Source organism: Tyto alba, unplaced genomic scaffold (assembly GCF_018691265.1).
Source record: "Tyto alba isolate M040663 unplaced genomic scaffold, T.alba_DEE_v4.0 Super-Scaffold_100000100066, whole genome shotgun sequence".
Lineage (NCBI taxonomy): Eukaryota > Metazoa > Chordata > Aves > Strigiformes > Tytonidae > Tyto > Tyto alba.
The window spans coordinates 1,032,928-1,055,691 of record NW_024881266.1 but is presented as its reverse complement, the minus strand read 5'-3'; the positions used below and the strand labels follow the sequence as shown (position 1 = coordinate 1,055,691).

General features: G+C 35.7%; 1 protein-coding gene across 1 annotated transcript in view; it reads left to right on the top strand.

Moving 5' to 3' along the window:
• The window catches only part of LOC122154404 (contactin-associated protein-like 2), a 73,714-nt gene extending 51,537 nt beyond the window's left edge, over nt 1–22,177 (top strand). Inside the window, exons 3-4 of the mRNA XM_042802709.1 lie at nt 21,710–21,881; nt 22,063–22,177. Coding sequence (XP_042658643.1) covers nt 21,710–21,881; nt 22,063–22,177 — 287 coding nt within the window. The remainder of the gene's footprint in view (nt 1–21,709; nt 21,882–22,062) is intronic.
• Nucleotides 22,178–22,764: the final 587 nt, after the last annotated feature.

Below are 22,764 nucleotides of genomic sequence, written 5' to 3'. Positions count from 1 at the left end.
ACTGCATAAAATACAATATGCATACCTTGTACAAAATATGCAAATCTGAAAGGCAATGATCCTGTGGTTAAATAGAAAGTGAAATATGAAGGTTTTCCAATAATGTTATGATAATTGAACTATGTATTCATTCCCACCTGGCTGTGAAATAAATTGCTATGGATTTGCAGTAAAATCTAAATGTCCCTATATTATTAGGAAAGCAGACCTGAAACTATTTCTGGGAAGATCTTTCATTAAAGACCCTTCATTTAATGACAACAAACATTAATGACAAAATATCAAAATGAAATATGGGAAAATAGTAGTAATGTAGTTATGACTAAATGTCAGTTGTTGACAATTATTTTCCATTTAAAATAATCTCACTTTTAGAAAATAACTCCAATTGTTAAGGTTTCTAGCTCAATATCTTTGACCATGTTAATTTTGCTAACTCCAGATCTTCAGCCACTGTTTGTGTCTTTTTCCTAGTTTCAGTTCAAAATGGTTGTGACATTCAGCACTAATGCACATGCTTCATGTAGCACAGAGCATGCATTCCTGTACTGTGACTGAACAGTCATCTTGGCATTCACTGAAGCTTATCAGTTTTTTCCTCTCTTCATATTTAATAGAAACCTTTCCTCTTTCTCTCTCTCTCCCTGCTGAAGTACACACAGATCAATTCCAGATGTGTTGTTTGCCCCCTCGTTCTCCATCAAATGTGCATCTCTTTCCTGCAGGTCAAAAGACAACATTTCATACAATACAGTAACTGGCTGGCAGAGTCACAAGCAGCTGACCCTGAGGGGATTCTTGCAATGATATTCCTCTCTTTTTTTCCCATTGTTGGTTATATAACAGTGAGTCTTCAGACACTTGTTTTTTCTTGGGTTTGAGTCCTCTTGATTTACAAACTTCTAAAGATATAAGCTCTAACAGTTCAAAATATAAAAGAAAATAATAGACTTAAAACAGTAATTTGAACATTAGCATTATTTGGGGGAAGAAGTGTTTTCTTAACACTTTCAGTTATAATTCTGTAATTAGCACTTTTCCAAAAAAATACCCCTCAGTGTAACAGAGAATTGGGGTTTTTAAAATTTATCTATTGAGACTTCAGTGGAGGCTATTTGTTTACTTATGATACTAGAGTGGTTGTATCCTGAGCCCTACAGCACTAAAAGAAATTAAATCTGGTTCTCTGCTCTGTTTTAAAGATCTGAGTCCATCATCTCCAGTGCACAAAAAGAACTGAACCCTAAAATGAGCTCTTGATTTTTGATTTCACCTTATAGAGATACATAGTAGACACCTAAGAAATTATTGCTGAAGGGAAGTTTGAGAGAGATTAAAAGGACATCATAGATGTTTGGGAGTACTTTTTAAAAGATTTAAATGCTTACGTAGCAGAAAAATATTTGTCAGCTTAATAAAAAACTAATATAGGTCCTTAATAAACCATGTCATTTTAGTCATACTAGGTTTTATTTACCTGTGGTTTTATTTTTTTCCCTCTCATGCTTGACCCAGAATTTAAGTGAAAAATGCTACTGAAATATGACATTGCAATGTTGTCCATCACCTGTTTTGTCTACTGAAATGTTGCCTGATTAAAAAAAGTCTAACAATATTTAAAACATAAAACTCAAATCAACATTATTTTACAGGATTCTTTTGAACTGTACTTTGAAAACTGTATAAATAGTTGACATCTGGGGTATTTTTATTGTAAAAGAATTAGAGTATCTTTTTTTTTTATATAATCAAAGAGAATAAGTTAATATAGGAAAGATAAACTTTCATATATTCTGATACATCTCTGGTCTGGGGATACCTGGGACTCAGGAGACTTAGACAGCACCTGGGCTAGCAGAATTCAGATTTCATACTAGAAACTGCCAGATAACATGCAAAAAATGGAAGTGTGGATATGCATCAACCAGAAGGATTGTGTTGAAACAAGGAGGAACTGAGAGATCCAGGGATACGTAGTTACTGCAGTGAAGGGACGCTTTGAGTACCTAAATGAAGAAACATTTCCAAGAGCAAAGACCATTCACCAGCGAGTTCTAAAGGCAGACAGATATGAAAAATAAGCAACTATTAACTGATTGCTTATCTCTCTTGTCAGTCAGTGTTCTAGTAGTATAGAAGCTGGGAAAAGTGACAACACTTTATGAAGGATAACAGGAAGGGCATGAGAATAAATCTGATTTCTGAAGTGAAGGCAAATCAGTAAAAATCTGATATTGAAATACTTTTTGCATGGAAAAAAAGAATCTACGTGATTCTTGTAGAGGGGCTCACAGCAATTCATGGCAGTCAGTAAGCATATGAGTAAACAACAGTCCAGCTGATACACCTGAATTTCAAAAAAAGCTTTAGACTTAGTTCATTCTCACAGGTTCTTCAAGAAACTGAGCTGACAAGAGATAAAAATGGGAGCTAATACCACTATAAATGAGTGATGTATCCTCACCTTTTGAATATTTTGCGCATTTTGATATGGTCAGCTCATGTTAGAAAGATATAGTAGAGGTAGAAAAGGCTTATGGGAGGGGTGACAAAACTGATCAAAACTTTGGTATGAGAAGAAAAGAAGAACAGAAAAGGCTCCTCATTTTGCTCTTATATCAGGAGGGGTGTGATCTGGTTTGCAGTCATGCATGGCATGGAAAATGTACATAGGAAATGATTATTCTGTGTTTCTCACAATCCAAACACTAATAGCATATTTTAAATGAATGCAAGTATATTCAAATGTAAAATACTTCTGCAGACAGTGTAAGTGATTTCAAAGAGCAGTTATTTCACTTCATAGAAGAAAAGTCCATCAACAGCTATTAAATAGAAGTAAGGTGTGCAAACTGCCTCAAGGTGTCGCTTTATTGCACACAACAGGAATTCAAGAGAGAGTACACCATGGGACATATCACCCTGTGCTTGCTGTGTTCGTATGTTTTTTCCTGAGAATCTACTTCTGGTCACTCTTAGGGACAATGTGGTTATTTTTATGTTTATACAAGAATAAGAAAGTTGAAAAAAAAGTTGTTATTGGAGAAAATGGGAAGTAATAAACAGAAAAGAAAGAAAGCAGTGAGCCATGGAATAGAGATGCAGATGGGCAGAAGGCAAGATTGTGGCAGCAAATGGAGTGAAAAACTGAGAGGGGAATTTGCAAAAAGGTAGAAAGATTAAATATACATTAAGGAGAATAGAGACTTCAAAGAATGGTGAATGAATACATGACAGTGGAAATGGGAGAAAATCTTGTCTATCTGAATAGTGGAAATTCACAGTAGTGAGGAAAATGTTTTATTGCTTTTTCTTTTTTATTGTATGCAGAGTCTTTTCAGATCATCTGAATATAGTAGCATGTTATGCATGGCTTAATAAGAGAGTATGATACTTTGGAGATTAAATTCTCATGTGCTTGGAGCCTAATCTCCAGTCAGGGCTATTCATCTATATGCAGGGGAATTTCACTTGTAGCACCATGTCAACCAAACAGCTGCGTTTCTGGACAACTAGGGTCACCTATAAAGTTCAAATTCTGACAAATCTAATAAGATAATATCAAATGCATTCAGATCAAAGCTGCCTACTTCTAATCTTCCTGTTTCCAGTTTTAACATGAGTCTCAGGATGGAGTAGCTCAGCTGAAAACAAAAATGACATGTATCTCTGCATAGGATAAATCCCTAACATATAAAATCCTTGCATTTTAAATCTGAGAAACAACCTTGTTCTAAAATCCTTATTAACTGTAATTCTTACATTACTTACTGTTCACATTACCAAAGTACATAAGGGAATAGTCTTTATTACCATATAAAGTTTTTCACAGTTCAATGTAAACTACCAACAGAAGTCAACCTAAGAAGACATTCTTTTAACTATGGAAGAACAAAGCTAGTTCTCAGCTCGTGACATTCCTCTAGGTTGATTAACAGTAGCTGAAGGTGTAATGTTGGTATGCTTTTCTTTTCCTCTTTGCAGATCAGTTGTTTGCCTTGATACAGTACTCTTTATGCAAATATATAAGCATGATTAATCAGTATGAATTATTAGAAAGAGCTTGAAAGATAAATTTTCAGCAGAATGTTTAAATGCTTCCTAGAAGATAGAGTTCCACAAATTAGGGCAATAGTGGGCAAGTAATTAGACATCAAATGCGCTAGGGATGCATTTCCTATCCAGTCTGCATGTGTAAATGCCATTAATTGCAGATATGCACACACCTTGACAGCAAAATTTGCAGCAGGTGTGCAGAAAATGATAGAACACAACTTTGCCTTTCTTTTCAGGCTATGGAAATGGTAAATTGAGGGCAAAACTTCTGAAAGGTTGTATTTGTTGCTTTAATCATAACAATATCAATGCTTGTCAACAGATATCCCAGATATCAGAAGTATCAAGACCTACCAGCCTAAGGAAGAGGTGTAGATCCAATATTCATACAGTTTCCATGGAGAGTGTTAGGGTTTTGCAGGGGCCAGTCAGCAGACTTGCCACGATGGTGTCTTCTAACACCGTTCTGTGAAATAAATTGAAATAAGTTAAAATACTGCTCAACGTGTCAAGTATACTTGATTACAACCCAGATAAAGAAGGACATATTACATATTATTTCTCCTGAGAGTAATATTATAATTTTTATTAGTGTAATCATTTTAATTAACTATTCATGTTGTGACAGCTTCTCCTCGCCTGGACCTAATCATTAGACAATATTTTAAATGGCATTTTAAGTACACAGTGCTGAAATTCAATACTGGTGTCAAGTCAGATGTCTGTGTGCTTTATGGCATTTTCAATATAATTTTACAGTATTAACAGTGTAGACTCCTGAGGGAATGCACCCAATAAAAAAAAGCAGTGTAGAAATGTGGCTAACAGAATGTTTGTGCATGTTATCCTGTTGACATTCTTTATTCACTCAAGTTAATGGGTAGAAGTGTACAATTTCCTGTAGGAAAAGACAGCAGAGCCAGTGCCAGTATAAAATTCCCAGTGCTAATTAGAAAAACATCTGTAGCTATTTGGAAATAGAAGTAATCAAACTTAATTATGAAAATTTATTTAAAAAAGACTTTTGGCATATTCTTTCGATTTTGTTCTATCAAAGAACTACTGATAGAATGACAGAAAAGGGAAGTATCTGTTAATTTTTTGTAACCTAGTGTCAGCAAAAATGTTAATCAAATTAGCCTATGTTTTATAAGTTGCTGCACACAGCTACAGTGTTAAAACTCATCTTTAAAAACTTCCTTATGTTTTGCTACTTGTGCCAAAAAAATATTGAAGTATGTTTTCTCTGCACAGAATCCTAAATTTGAGCCTTTGTGGTCTAGATACTGGGATTTTGAAGGGAAGGAAAAATCTAAATTATTAAAAGGTATATTCATTATTAAATATTCTCTACACTTTCAGATACTGTATCTCAGATATAGTTTAGAAACACAGGGCTAGAGAGTCATGGTCTTCTGTTTCCTTTAATTCTGTGTGGTAGATACTTAATCCAAGAGGTTCTGGGCCATTTTCTCTACATGAATTAATCTTCCATCATAAAATTCCCAGTGCCCTAGTCCTGACTTTTGATCACAATGCAAATTAATAAGACCTGAATATTAGTAATGACAGCAAAAGAATTGGAGAGATCATGAGGCAGCACCAATGGTCTAATCCTGCAAGAGGCATTGATAGGTTTGAATTTTCCCATGATCCTGGTGAATAGATCTTGCCTTCAGAGATCTTACCTTTAAGCCACTCCAGAAATATCTGTCATTCCAGCTAGCTGAGCATTTTAAATGAGCAGGTCAAGGGGATTCACTCGAGAACTTAAAACCTCTGGGATCACTGTGTCAGATTTAGTCTTGCTGTGGCAATTTAGTGCTTCACAGAATGGTGAAAATACATTGAAAGTCTACTGATACATCAAGGAGGTTTTTTTAAAAAAAGCAACTTCCAAATCTATATATGCCCTTACAGGTAACCAACAGAAGATCTGAAGTATTGTATTAGTACAATACAAACATGGTATAAACATGATGAACAGAGAAATCAATTTTTTTCTCTTCTCCTTCGGAATATCAACAATTTACACAACAAAGGTTTCATATCACAACCTTGATTCAGAAGTTGAAAATCACCCTAAGCTGCCATTAATTTCTCAAATATATCTTAAAACACTATAAATCCTTTCCCCCTGTTATCTGATTTGCTAAGTCATCCCTAAGTTTTCTCTCTGAATTATTAGAAAATATCTATTTGTGTTCCTGAAAATAGAGTGTGTAAGGAGGAGTAGACAAAATACGTATGTGCAAATATAATAATAGGTGCACATCTGTTGTACTGAACTTAAAATCTGCCCTTGTTGGAGAGTAGGATATGAATAACATTTTGGGAGATGGTATTGACCTAGGAAGCTACATTCAAGAACTTGGTTGAATAGTTTCAATGTAAGCGTTGCTCATAGCTTTGTTGACTTGTAAATATTTGTGAAGGCGTCAGGGTTGGAAAAATAGGGAACATCTCTGTTTCTAAAAAGTAATGCTTGTATTCTATAAATAGAATTCTGATTTCACTGTTGTATGACAAGTTAATATTGGAGTCATGTAAATTCGATAGTTATTGTTTCTGTTTTTTTGCTATAGTTACCTAATTTTCTCAAAACACATAATTAAAATTTCATTTATAAATCAGGGTAGATAATTTATGTAAGTTTTTAGTTTTCAAGTAATCATATTATTTTCCAAAGTTTTTCTTCTCTTGAGCAGCAGCTATATAATTCTTATAATGCGCTTTCTGCTGCCTGTGGAGAATCTTCACTCTCCAGCCAAGTGTTCCTTGGCTTGTGTGTATCAAAATATTTACTTACCTTTTGTTTGTAAATTAAGTGACAGAACTGAATGATGTCACCTCTTAACTCATGAGATTTTGAGTTAAAATTGCAGTGATGTAGTGAAATAACAGATTCTGTTTATGTGGTCAGTGTTAGCTTTGATAGCCGGTGGCCTTAGAAATGAGCAGGTAGTACATCTCCATCTGTATCACTGTGTTTATTGTTCTGATAATTAAATTTAGGTTTTTTACTTGAGATCATTGCTATCCAGTATTTTCTCTGTAATGTTTTTTTGATAGACTTCAAAGTCTTTCAAAATTATATAAGTAGCTGCTTTTTATCCTTGCCAATCAGATAAATTTGGTGGAATCTAGTTGACATAACTCCTAAAAATGCATACTGACAAAGCTCTCACCTCTTTCCTGAAGACCAACACTGATATAAGTGTGTATGTATTTTCCACATTTTCCAGTGATATACACCCATCTGCATCTTTACTTGATTGTAACAATGGATATTTGGAAGATTCTTGACAATAACTGAACTTTTTGAGTGCAAATTCTCTTTCATATGTGCGAATATATGCATGTGTGTAAGTCTTGTGTGCAAGACTTCAGTTTTTACATAGTCTCTGAATGCCCTCATTTAGATAGGTCTTGGCAAGACCTTTGCATTGAAGTGCTTTATTAGACTCCAGTGACTAGCCTATGAATCACAGAAGCCTTCACTCTCTTCATGTCTTAAGTGGACACACTTAAATTAGTTCTCAATATAAACCTAATTTTTTTAAAATAGATTAACTAGGTTTTTTTATAAGGTAGGATGGCTCTTCTAAGAGAATTCAGATGTCTGTAATGGTTACCTGGATTACAGAAGACAAAATAATACAGGCAGTATAATCTGATCATTCTTAACTGGAGTTCAGATCAAGAAATTTCGGACTTCCCATTCTAAATGCTATCAATTTCTGCCTTTCTCTGTCCTTGTCTTAAAAATAGGCCTCTGCTAACACCTCTTCCTTGTGCTTAAGTGTAATTGGATTTAAATGTTAAACATTAATGATTGGCAAATCATGTTTTTTGCCGAGTTGTATTTTCCTCAGATGCACTGCCCAGACCAACTTGAAGAAATAAATCTTGATAATTATCATTGTATGTGCAGTTGCTTGACTCTAGCAATGTGCTGCTTTCTCCCTTTCACTTTTTCTCTCCTTTTTACTCTTGCCATATTTACATCTCGAGGAAAATTGAGTACAAATATTCCTATGTTTGTCTCTCAGATTAGAACTGGACTTTAATTGTTTCTTTTCCTTTATGAACATTATAATAAACATCAAAATATACCCGAATATTCCTGCTTAAAAAATGTGTCCTATGTATTCTTATCCACAAATCAGTGTTGTGGTTGTTGACTTCTGCAAATCACCAACATGGGAACTACATATACCATATGTAGACATATAGAAATAGAACCTGATTGTAACTGGCATTGTGCACAAGCACACTGATTTCTGATAAGAACATGAAGAGTGAAATGCAAATACATGTTTCTGTATGTAGCAAAGTTATATGGTTGTTGGGCTAAAAAATCTATTTCACACTGATTGCTGACTGTAATAAAAGAAAGCCTCTTGTTTATTTCTGAGGAACACTAGAAATGGTACAAGGAAAAAAAGGAGAGAAAAAAAAAAGTTAGATCTCTGGATATGTGATCTGACGAAGCCTAGAAATTATATACACAGTCATTTGCCACCTGTCTGGATAATTTATTTAAGTATTGTTTGTGTCATGTTTAAGGCTAGCTTTCAATCACATGTGCGATGAGGACTTCACTACTGCTACTATATCCTCTCAAGGTAGACAAAATTTGTTGATAATTAAATCAGATAGAACGTAGTGCTGGTCTCCTGTGCTCTGTTGCCTGTGCTATTTAAAGCCATAATATCAAGACAATTCTACCTACAAGATAGGAAGATAAATAATTTGAGAGAATAAGCCTTTTATATTGAGCTTCCATACATAGACTTATGTATATGCTTGTGCTTGCTTGAATAAAAACTTGTGGGCTTAAACTACATATGTAAAAACATTCCTCTTTTTTTCAGTGACACGTATGATTTTAGCCACATGAAACCCTACATGAAGTCAGTGGAGTGGTTTAGATTCTCTAAGCCTCTTTATTACTTTGCCAAGAGGTGCTAAGTGTCATATTTGTTTTCCTTTGTGATCATTTGATTACACATATTTGCTGTTTTCATCACTTCAGGTACAATGCACAGAAAGCTGGTCTTTCACTTTAAACAAATTCAGAGGCTCCAAGCCATACTCAGAGAAAATCATTGCATTTATCTTAGTCTTTTCAAAAGCAAGCAAATCTTTAAATGTTATTTTGTTAAGATACAAAATTATGAATCAGATGGGTCTGCTCAGTCAGTGAACAAGTTAGTGATTCTTAATAGCCATGTAAGCCTCCTGGTTCTCAGCTGTTTCATCTATTTTAGCTTAATTACTTCGTGAAATATTTTGGTCCCTCTCTCTGTCATGGACATTCATTTGCTGGCTTGTCCCAGGCTCAAATTCCAGCATCTCTGTAATAACCTTTACAGTCTTTGTCTTTCTCTTATCTCCCCTGAAAAAATCCTTATGTTCCAAATTAAAGCAGTCACCCATGTCTTACACAACATAACTCTCCCCTAAATCCTGCAGTCTACCTTTTAGCAGAGTTCAGCTAGAGTTAAATCCCTCATCTTTTTGCCAAGCTTCCCAAAAATGCCTGTGTTTCACAGACAAGAAAAAATTATATCATCCACAGTTCTTACCTCCTCTGCTTCAATTTTAACAAAGATCTACTAAGGGAATCCATTCTCCTCCCTGTAACGAGGAAGTCTGTTCACCCCAGAAAATGGAAGTATAATCCTGCACAAGATTTTGATAAAGTTGCCATGGAGCTTTTTTTTTGTGTAGTTTGGCTCACCACAGCAGAAAAGAGAGAAAAAGGACTGGAGAAAGGCAACCCTGTTTTGCCAGATGAGTAACAGGGTCTGCAGAGCCTGTCCTCAGCTAAGTTGTTGCTCTTTTCCTCATTGTCTCAAAGTAAATGTTACTTTGGTTTTGTGATTGAGAGACAAAGAACAACAGAAGGATAGGAGGCACAGAGGTTAGATGTAATTCTCCTTTCTTCCTTCATCCCTTCCTTTCTCAGCCTCTTTCCTCAGATGCATTTCATACTCCTTTTAACTACCAATGCATTATGCTGTTTAGAGTTTCAACTGTGTAGGAAAAAACCCTAACTAGAAAAAGTTTTTAACATTTGGCACTTACCAAAAATACCCTGAAGTCTCACTCTGCAAAGAACATAACATGCCTGCAAAGAACATAATATGAACAAAGTGGACATTAGGACAATTTACATTAAAATTGATTTTTTTTTTCTTTCCCAATGGATACTAGAGAGTGTGTGTGTATATGTCTGGAATTTCATGGCATCCATACAGTCAAAGTGAAAGAAAACTCTGGCCTTTTTGTATATTTTAACGGATCTATTTCAATAATTTATATTGTTTAAATGAAACTATCATAGCTATAGGAAAAAGGGAACACCTGACTGAGTTCAAATGCAAAAATGAAACAACACACCAAGCAGAAGCAGTGTGAGGGTTCAAAAAGGAACATAGAGTCATTGCTCAAGCATGCAGGGTTGGAACTGGGAAAGCCAAAACTCAGCTTGAGTTGAAGGGATATGACAGCAGGGATGTGACAACACCAAGAAAGTCTTCAGTAAGTATAACAGCAGCAAATGGAAATGAAGAAAAATGTGATTCCACTGATCAGTGGGATAGAGAGCTAGGGACAGAGGACATGGAAAAGGCTGAGATACTTTTTGCCTTCCTTCCTTTGGCCTTTCTTGGTAAAGTTTGCTTTCTGGCCTCCCAAGCCCCTCTGACTAGTGACAGAGCCTGGGGCAGTTAAGTCCACATCACAGAAATACCAGATCAAGGACCACACATGCAAATTGGATGTAGAGAAATCTGTGGAGTCAGGTGGGCTGGATCCAAGAGTTCTGATAGAGGTAGCCAACCTCATTATAAGGTTGCTGTTAATGATCTTTGAAACGTTATGCTAATTTTGGAAGATACCTGAGATTGCTCTCTATCTTTGGCTCCATGGATGAGATAACATTGAGAATAGTGAAGATTGTATACCTTGAGCTTAAAAAGGCCTTCAACACAGTCTGCATAGAATCTTTATAGGACATTGGTGAAATACCGACTGGATAGATGAACTATAAGGTGGGGGAAAATTGACTGGACATCAGGCTCAGATGGTGGCGATCAACAGCACAAAGTCTAAGTGGTGACCAGTTACTAGTGGCATTCTTCAGGGACAGATGCTGGGGCTGATACTGTTTGATGTTTTTATAAACAACCCGGGTAATGGGATGGAGTGCACCCTCATCAATTTGTGGATGATAGCAAACTAGGGGAAGTGGTTGGTATGCTGGAATTTAAGGCTGCTATTCACTTGGACCTCAATGTGCTGGAGAAATGAGTTGACTGAGATCTCCTCATTTACAGTAAAGACAAACTCAAAGTCCTGCACCAGGACTGAATAATCCAGCACATCAGTCTGATCTGGTCATCAACTGGATAAAGACTTCTGCAGAAAAGAACCTTGGGTGCTCAGGGACATGTTGAACATAAGCAGAAGTTGTGCCCTTGTGGTGAAGGCAGCCACAGGCATACTTAGCTGTACCAGCAAGAGCAGAGTCAGCACACTGCAGTAAGTGATTCTTCCCCTCCATCATCCCTGGCAACACCACATCTGGAGCTGTGATGGTTTAATCCCAGCTGGCATCTCAATCCCCCCGAGCTGCTCGCTCATTTGCTCCCCATAGGTGAGATGAAGGAGAGGATTGGAAGGGTAAAAGTGAGAAAACTTGTGGGTTGAGATAAAAACAGTTTAGTAGGTAAAGCAAAAGTGGTGCATGCATGCAAAGCAAACCAAGGAATTCATTCACCCTTCCCATGGGCAGGCAGCTCAGCCATCCCCAGGACAGATGGGCTCCATCACATGTAACAGTGACTTGGGAAGACAGACTCCATAGCTCCAAATGTCCCCCCTTCCTTCTTCTTCCCCAGCTTTTCATTGCTGACCATGATGTCATATGGTATGGAATATCCCTTTTGTTAGTTGGGGTCAGCTGTGTCCCCCCCAAATTCCTGTGCACCCTCAGCCTGCTCTTTGTTGGGTGGAGTGAGAAGCAGAACAGGCCTTGACTCTGTATAAACATTGCTCAGCAATAAGGAGAACATCTCTGCATTATCAGCGCTGTTTTTAGCACAGATCTAAAACATTGCCCCATACAATCTACTGCGAAGAAAATTAATTCTATCCCAACCAAAACCAGCACAGGAGCACATTGTGTTGAGTCCCCCAGTACAAGAAAGGCAATGACATGCAAGTCATTGCAAGTCAAGCAGAGGATCAGCAAGAGGGTTAAGGGCCTCAAGCACTGATGTATGAGGAGAGGCTGGCAGAGACAACTGGGTTTATTTAGCCTCCAAAGAGAAGGCTGAAGGAAGATCTTCTTGCTGTCTACAGCTGCCTGCTGGGAGGGTGTAGAGAAGATGGATCCAGACTATTCTTGATAAGACAAAAGGGAACAGACTGAAGTTGAAATGTGGCATATTCTGTTTAAATACAAGGACATTTCTCAACTGTGAGGGTGGTCAAACATTATAACAGTTTGTCTAGAGAGGTTCTGAAGTCTGTATCCTCAGAGACAGTCAACTGGACTGGATAAATCCCTAAGTAACCTGTTGTAATTTGACCTCCTCTGAAGAGCATTTTGGATCAGATCATCTCCAGAGGTCCCTTCTAAAGGAAATTATTTTATGATTTTATAATAATTGTTTTTTTCATAAGTGACTGTAAATTAGGTCTTTATTTTCACACTCTCTGATGCATCACTAAAACAGCCAATATCAATACCAATTGAAGGTAACTGCCTGATACCTGTTAAAGATTTTAGTTGAGATTCTGTTGAAAATAAATCTTAAAATTCATCCATCATAATTTCTATAATTATTTGGAACTTTTAAGAGTATAAATATTACATCAAACAACAAAACAGAATTTGGAAAGTTAAGATTTCTTTTATATTTGGGCAGCTGTAGTATTCTTTATGTCGCTTTCGTCAACACACTGAATTGCTTCAATCATTTTGGAAGGAATCATTCAGTATTACAGAAAGAAGAAATCTATCCTGGATGTGGCATATCAATAAAAATATTGTCATTGTGTACTTACCAGAGTATATTTCCAAGAAAACAAAAACCAAACTTTATTTCAAGGAAGTAAGCACAATTCTTTTAATATATAGCATATTTTCTTCAGATGTGAGTCAATCAATATATACTATCACACATTTTAAAGCACTTTCAAGAGAAATTTTAATGAGCCTAATACAATTTGTCACAGTTAATTCTTGTAACTTGTTATTCAAAAAAACTCACATTGACTTTGAGCCACTATTGTATGATGCCTTTGCTGCTATGCCTGCTGTGCATTTGAATACACAGAGTGTTTAAGAGATCTCCTTGGCTCCATTGGACTTGATATTAATACTGCGAGTAAAATAGAATGTTAAGGGTTATGCTTCTTAAGGGATTATTTTGTGGTTTCAGTTTAAACTTACATTCAAGTTCTTTGAAAACAAATTGCCTGGGGATTTTTTATTAAAAAAGGATAATGAGGGTAAAGTAGTTTCTGTATATTACTTTCTAGTATTTTCCTACTGTACACACACCTTGTTTCAAGTGAACAGACTTGTAATAAAGTAAAAGTTCAGTGATCTGAGAAAGTAGAAATGCACCAATGCACCATAACCCAACAGCTGGAATTATTTTCTTTAGTTTTCTGATTGTACAAGGTCAAAGACGAGTTTCTAAAATGATAGTATTTTCATCTCTTTTTTTTTTTTTTGAGAGAGAGATAGAGCATCAAGTTTGAAAATGATAACAAAATGGTGATCCTTTCTAATAATCAAATTTTAAGAGTAAGAGACAAGTAGACTTTTGTTCCTTTCCATTTAGTTAAATGTTTGCACTCATAATAGCTTTAAATAATTATGGAGATAACAGAAAATGGATTTTGTTGTTCTTGTTGTTGGCTAGAGTTCATTCTGATTTATTATATGGATTGCTTTCTATTATTAATACAAGTTGAATATGCACTGCTGCAAGAGTGCTTTCCACTTATAACAATGTTAAGGGTTGCTAATTTTTCACGTGAACTGCAGGTACAAATTATGTGCTACAGATAAATTAGCTCTGATTCAGAAAAGAGAGTATGTGTATTTACATTGTTGAGATTCTTTGTTATTTCTTTCTAAGTTTGGAAAGACAATCTGCTGGCAATCTATTTTTATATTTGTGTTTCTAAGTATAAATAAGGTTAAATATTTTTTAAATCATGACCACCTTAAAAAAACAACCAACCAACCAACCAATCAAAACCAGATAAAAAGTTCCATTCTACTACTGAGTTAAAGATGTGCAACACCTTATTAAGTTAAACTATCCAGTTTGCCCAAATGGGTATGTAATTCCAAGAGTTTGTAAATATCTCATAATACAAGCAAATGGCGTAACTAATCTATTAAAAAGTAGGACTATTAATCACATTGCTATGTATACTTTTAAAGTATTGGAATGACCTTGTTATTTTCCCTCTTTATCCTGCTATTCTTTCATCTTGTCTTCATCTAATTCATAGTAAAAAATGTAACTGATAAAAAAGTACCATGGTATGTCTTTACAGTTATTATAAAATGAAAATGTAATAAGTGAAAATTTGTTATAGTTTGTAATGCTAAGATTTTAAAATTAATTACCTTTTTTTTGCATGTGATTCTAATAAGCTGTAAGGATAGCCATTACTATGAATTTATTGACTGTTTATAGAGATTCTGTTAAGCACTACAGAACTTAATGTACTTAATTTCATTGCTCAGATAATATAATTTAATGTGAATCTAAGAACAAAAATATGATTAATCAAGGAAAATCTAAGCTTTGCAAAATATGAAAATTATTAAGATAGCTTTAAAAATATCCAAATAATTATTTTTTAGTTTGTTCATTAAAGATTAACAATGTTAATCTTTAAATCTACCTGGCATATTTAATGGACATCCTTAATTTTGACCTCTAGAAACTATCTATATGGTTATATACTTGTCACCAATGGTTAAAATGCTAAAGTTAGTTCTGGAAGTCTGAAAAATAAATTTAAGGTGTTAAAAGTCTGGAAGGTGCTGCTAGCAGAAGTGTCAGAATAGACATTTAAGATGTGCTGATTATTTGAATGCACTTCAAATCAGATCGCTCTTCAAATTCTAAATATGTAGAAACATTTATTAGCAGCAAAGCTCCAACAAAGTCTTTGTGACCAAGAGATAATTCTGTTGGTTATAGTTGATAGTAGAAGCTAAGTGAGATAATTTGGAACACTGGCAAACATGGAGTGAATGGAATGAAACTAGCAATGGCATGTTTAAGGTACCTAAACAAAAACTCAGTTCTGAACTGGTGCTGTTTACCACAAAGTGATGTATTGCTGTCATACAAACTGTAGCTCACAGTGATTTTGCTTGGGTGGCTAGCCACTCACCACTAGATACTTTCATTTTGACATCTTTGTTAACTGAACTGGGAAAAAAAAAAAAAAAAAGTTCGTTAAAATATAAATCTCTTAGATGAAAGTTGGTGGGAGTATATAACATGAATCTATAGCTGAAGTGGCCCAGCGACTTCTATACTACTGTTTGAGACTGAAGTAAATACACTTTAGTGATATTGTAGCCAGAACTCTGTACTACATAAAAATACAAAATAAGTTCATGTAGGAGCAGCAGATAAGATTACACAATTAATGCCAATAGTGTAACTTCCACACTGTACACCTCTTAAAGGCAGTAAACAGTGATTGAGTATTTTATGCTGCTTATATCTTCCTAAGTATAATTATCTCCAGCTGTCCCTAGACATTTCTTGTCTTTATGGGGGATTTTCTGTAGAAGTAAAATAGAACTTTGAAAATCTAGTGAACATTTATTCTCTTTGTTATAAAATTGAAAGCCTATGAATAGCATATTGTATGAGTGAAGTACAGACTTGCTGCAATTTGACCATTACATGGCTTTCTGTATTTTCTAATATATCCAATAAAATACGGTAGAAATTGCAAGAAAGCATTAGATTGACTTAAGTTAGCTAAGACTGCTAATAATGATTATTCTTACTGCTTCTCTCCATGTCAAAAAGTGATGACTGAAACTTGCTGCTATTGCTCTTTTTTTCCAGTTATTTGAAGGAGGATTTTGTCTAAACAGGAAGATCAGGACAGCTTTTGAGTTTATTTCAAAACAGAGTTCTTGCTGATTTCATATTTTAGGGTTTCAGCCATACATGTACCACATTTATTTCATGGGAACTCACTTGTAAGGGTAATAAAATTTTCATTTTAAAAAAGCAGAAGACATTTACATTGGTTTTAATTTGTCAGATGATACACAAAGAATTTTATTAATTTGTTTCACTGTTCCTGCACCATGAAACAGAATTGCCCTTGTACTAAAAACCACCAGAGCATAAAACTGTGCTTGAATGCTTCATAATAAGTGAACTGTTTTCTAACAACGTATTTTTTTTTTTCATTTGTGTCCCATTTCAATATATTATTTATATTAACTTTATTACAATCTCAGTGTCCAGATTGTTTTGATCACTGTCAGTAAGGGATTAAAATGTATGTAAAATTTTCTCTTTTATTTTAAAGTAGTTGTTTGTCTTTTTAATGTACTTTTCCTGAGGACTCTTTATTTACATCTTAAGTGGTTGACTACTCTTGAACTCCATTGAAGTATGCAGGAAGTGGAAGTATTTAACAACTGGCAAAATCAAGAAGTTTCTGAAGAAAAAGAGAAAAAGCAACCTCTAGCCACTTTAAAAAATGAACTTCCCTCAGTCAAGAAAACAACACCCTACCTCGCATTCAACATCTGTATTTCTACAAATGAAACAATTAAGGCAATAGTAAAGATTAATTTATTAGAAAATGCCTCATTCAAGAAGTTTGGAACTTTCTCTGCAAACACACACAGAAAAATTTTAGTTCCCATTCTGGTTTGCCTTTTTGCACTCCACTGAACTGGGAGACTCTGAAGTAATGTTTATTTTCGGAATAGTTCATACAGTTGCTAGACATGGGATCCAAATGTCTTGGCAAATCCCATCCTTAGTCCTCATATTCCCTAATACAGAATTATGAGTGGAGTTGAGACATGATTGTTGAAACCTCCTGTACTGGTCCCATATTCCTTCAAATACTTGTAATGTTTATGTGTGTGCTTTTTTGAACATTTCTGTAGCTCTACAGAGATGCAATTAAATGAAAAAAAAATACTTATTTTTAATACACGCTGTTTATCACTTCTGCAGTTTGTTTAGTTTATTTCATGCTCTTGAAGAAGGAATACTTCTAGTTTTTCAAAGTTATAATTAGGTGTATTCATTTAAAGAAGTAAAATACCAAGAACCATCTGTATACAAACATCAGCCCATCATTAGCTTAAAATAAAACAAAAGACAAAATAAAAATATAATGATGTAGTATTCTTACAAGCTGTGGAGAAAAACTATCTTCTTGTCACAATAGAATCTGCATTTTGTTTCAATGGATATCAGTGTTTCACATAGGGATACAAAATAATCTCTAATTGTATATTCAGAGTCCAGTATGATATTTCATTCTTATGTCAGATCTCAGAAATGAGTAGTGCATCAGATGTTTAATGACATGTTTTGACTGTATGTTCTTTTGCTATTATACCACAAACCTGAATGTGTTCTTCCTTCAACTTCCTTTCTTATAATGTCTTTGATAGAATCTTACTCAGTTGATTGGAAGAGAGACAAATAGATCTTGACACTGGAAAAGAAATACTGGGTTTTGTTTCATAGGTATTTTATTATACCTATTAAAATTATTTGATTATATTAAAATGATATCTAACATAGAATATAGTATGTATCAAAACTATAGATTTTCTAATTTTTCCTGCAAGTTTGAATTAAAATCAGGAATTGGATCTAGAAATTTGGCTGTTCTGTGTTTGGTAGGTCAGAACGAAGTCCTGGAAACAAATTTCCTTGAACTTGGGAAAACTGAGATTCAATTGGCGTCTGACCTTTGCAGGATAGTCCATCTCTTTGGAGATACATAAAAACCTGTCCTCTTCTAGTTCCTTACATGACTAGAGACAGCACAGGCAGGATCAGGAAGACAGGCAAAGACATGAGTGAGCCAATTATAATCTTCATCCATTGATAGATACAGCAAAATTCAGAATCCCAAACTGACTAATGCTCAGTGTACACCAGTCTCCTGGGTAATAGAGGAAAGACTGATTTATGTAGTTATGGTAGGAGTGGCACCACCACAAGCCAGTCCAGCCGATGACTCCTTCCTACCCCAGACCGTGGATCCCAGCCTAGGGACCCAGGGACTTGGGATCTCTGCCCAGGCTGAGGGATCCAGCTGCTCCTTTCCTGTTTGCAGGTTCAACCAGTAGCAAAGTACAGAATGTGTCCCAGAGACCAGCAATAACGATGTGCTAATATAGGGTCAGTCAAGAACTGGTACTTCAGATTCAGTGAAGCTGAGAATCACATATTGAAATGCTTCTGTGGTTAGTTCTCAAATGCTATCAGTATTGGTAGTAATTTGTTGGAACATATAGCTGAACCTAATCATACATTAGTGGCTTAGTTATTTGGTTCATACATTTTTTGATATGAAGAGTGAATTGTGGCTCTAGGTTTTGATCTTTTTTTCAGTTAGTTCTTGAAGGATGGTGGATAATCTTTCATTATATTCAGATATATCCATATAATGTCCTTGGCTTTGCTGGATTTGTATCAATATTATTAGGAGTTTACCTCAGTGTTGGTAACCTTGAATTTAATATTTAAAACAAAGGAATTGTGGAAGTGCTTTGAACCAGAAGATGATACACAGGTTTCCTGCACAGCTCTGCTAACGCACTGACAATCATAATGACCATATGTTTGGTGTTAGTCTGGGGCTCCTGATGAGGAGTTATAGTGTAGTTTCAGTGACAGTTTGAAAAACAGACAATTATACTGAAAGTGTGAGCTGTTTAAATATAATTGGAGAAAGCATCTGATAGGAACATGCAAATATTGTGCTTGCATTGACCAAACAAATGAGAATTAACTTGTACTTTCTGTCGCTCTCTACTGTTGTCTGTAAAGCCTCAGATGAATCAGTTTAATCAGTCACTGGAAATAACAAGTTAAAAAAGTGGAAGGCAGGTTTCTGAAAGCCCTGTCCTCTTTTCATCAGATAGTCATTAGCCAATGCACATGCTGGGGAGAAAATATAAATCCTGTCCCTACAACCTGACTGTTCTGCCAATCCAAAATAACGATTCCCACAGTCTAGGACTATTTTGGTGGGGGGCAGTTGGTCTGATGAGGTTATTATGCCCTAGTTAGGCAGTTGGGGGATCGCTAGGACTTTTTCCTTCTCCATCTGATGTGTATTAGTGTGAGACGGTTATTTATCTTTCTCATATCAGTTTTGGCTCCCTGTAATAATGTCATAATTTTTCTCCAAAGGTGATATGACCTCAAGACAAACCTTTGCCCAATTTCTTGAAATACTTGTCAGAGCTAACTTTTAGCATGGTCAGTGCTTAATTACTATAACATCATTGATTAATTCTGTGGCCCACCAGTGAACTCTGAAGTGAATGCTTATTGAAGTGAGTCAGGAAAATTTAGGAGCTACCAGCAGTAATTTTAGCTGATGGGAAGACAGTTTTAGAAAATTTTAATAAACATTATTGGTCATATGAATGTTCTGGCAAACCGTTTCAGTTAAAATTGGTCTTAATTATATTTTTAGGAAGACTTATGTGTATCTGGGCTTTTTTTTAGTAATAGGTGCCACATTAAGCAGCATGTGTCCTCAAGTCCCAGATGCTTGTTTCTGCTGCCTGTTCATTTCCCTCTCTTTAGTCAATCTATTTGTGTGGCACATGAGAAACTGTATTCAGGAACAGAATTTAAAATTACATTAATTCCTTTTTCCTGCTGCTGTTCAAACAGTATCAATTTAATAATCTGTTATTCTCTTGTCTCCACAATAGCTGTTTCCATGCTATTGAAGAAGTCAGTGAGGCATTAGGGATCAGGAAGCTGAATAAGAAAGTGGGAGCTGTATAATCTGTTTTAGCTACCAAAAGAAGTGTGTGTGATTTTTTTCACCTGTGTCTGTCAGCCATGCAGAACTGTAAGGCTAGTCATTTTCCTAGCTGAAATTTGCAAAACCATTATGCATTTTTCAGACTTTTAACCTTCTTTACCAAGAAACATTTGTCAGCCCCTCTCTCTTCCTTCCTGCTCTCATCTTAAACAGATTCTGTCGAATTATTTTCTTGAAGCTTTTTCAGGGAGTTCTTTGTCAAAGATTTATAAGTAGCGTATGAGGCTCTCCACTTACCAAGGGCATTTTTCTCAAGTAAATTAACACATTCACTTCTGAAGGGCACTGAGTTAAATAATTACATACAAACATCCTCTGTCTCCCTGCCTTTTAGCCTGAGTGAGGAGAATAACGAACTCCAGCAATTCTATAAGAGTCAATTGAAATTGTGTATTGCCGATACAAGTGCGTTTATATATCTTCCTAGCAACTGATCACACATAAACAGGCTTGATTGGTTACATGCATTCTTCACACACTGTCCACGTGCCTAAGACTAACATTTGATTGGTTATTACTCCCTGTCCATAATACGCCAGACAACTCATTGGCTACAAGTTAGTTACTGCTATCCTAAGCCTATTGGTTAATTAAATCTTACAAGCACAAACACAGTGTTCTATACACTTTTATCTCAGGGCAGAAAACTTTCCACTGTTTAAGAAACGAACAGATGTTTTCCATTAACCGTCACCTTGCACCTTTTCTTCAGACAAAGCTCTTGTTTTTCTCATTCCTGTTTGATACTCCTAAGGTTTCTGGCTGACGAAGGTCAAGATGTCCTCATCATTCAACAGCTATACAGCACTCTCAGTTCTTCCTCCTCTTTTTGCGTCCCTTTTGCAATGTAGCCAAAGTCTTGCTCTTGTCCAATGTGTCCTCCAAAAACAATCCCACAGCCTGAGTCAAGATACTAGTTCATTCTCACCACTTATAAACCACCTTCAGAAAGACAGGCAAATGAATATTCAGAGCAAAAATAAAATACTACAGAACATCCTCAGATTCCTCAGAAGTGGGTGAGGACATTAGATTTTAGGGTTAGTTTTAAGTTTACAGAAAGTTTCCAGTACAGTTATTCATTGCCCAGCGGCTTAGTTCTAGAGAAAGCTGAACTGGAAATTCACTTCATGGAATATATGGAATACATTTATCTCAGAAAAATGAGAATGTGATTCCTAGAATATAGCAAGGAGATGAATCATTTTCCTATTCCTTTAATGACTATATGAAAAGTAATGAGAAACAACAATAATGGGCTAGGAGAGAAGAAGGGTAGCAGAAGACTTTCATCCTGTACACAGAAACTAATGAAAGTATCATTAGCTGTGCTTTATAAATTCTTGCAGGCAGTTGCCAATGATTTAACTCAACAGCATTTCAATGTAATCTAATAACTGTATAATATTTCCTTCCCACCTTGCCTTTCTCTTCCCCAGCTAGAAAACCTGTCATTTTCTGTGAAAAAATACTGGCTTGAGTAATAGTATATGAAGTTAATAATGCTTTTTATTCTGCTGGTCTGCAGGGTTTCCTATACAGATGAATGACTCGGATCACTCGCTATTTCAGCATTCATTTCAAGGATGCATGCAGTTTATTCATGTGGATGATCAGCTGGTGGATTTACACGCAGTGGAGCAAGGCCAGCTGGGAAGCTTTGCCAATGTCACCATTGACATGTGTGCCATTATTGACAGGTAAGTTGTGGAGACATCACTGACACTCTGATACACTGATACCTGTCTTGCATATTCTGAAAATATACAGTGATACAGGAAAGGTGGTTCTGACGCTGCCAGTGATCACATCAAGGCAGTCCTACCTTTTTAGCAGTGGGAACCATGCTTAGATGATGGAGATTATGGCTTTATGTTGTAGATCAGCCAGGGTGCAGTGGAAAGCATACCTCCAGTCTCCCACTCAGGCAGAGAAGGAGTTGAAAAACTCTCGTAAAACAAATTCAGCCCACAAGTCAATAATATGGCTGCCTTGAAGAGAAGGAACTCTCCCAAAAGGTCACAGTTTGTCTGTTTCTTAGATGAATGTTATGGAGATCTTTTTGCAACTAAAAGTTGTTCTTCCTGGCTTCAGTGCCTTCTTGGCTTCACTGAATTCCTTAGAGAACTAAAATATGTCCACATACTTGCACAACTGTACATGTAATAAATGCTCAATCTTTATTAAAATAACGTTTAGTGGGTGGGTTTTTATCAAACTGAGAAGAGTAATTAAAATTATGGCAAGCTTTTGCTTTGAGTCTTACCTTTTCAACCACTTACCTGTGTTAATTTCTGTTGCACCTGATAAATAGTTTTTTTCTTTCTCGGCAAAAAAGAAATACTAGTAAAGACAGAGAAAGGGCGAATAGCCCAACTCCTGAACACAGGAAAATTGGTTTGTCATGAAAATTACCTACATATTAAACCCATTGCAAGTCTGCTGGAAAGCTGAAAATGGCTTTTCAGAATTCTGCTTTGGAAGAAGAAAAGATTACAAGAGCATTGAACCCTAGAATAATTCAGGTAACAATCAACACTGGGATTCATGTGCTCTAAGTCCTGCTCATGCAGGGCCAGTTTC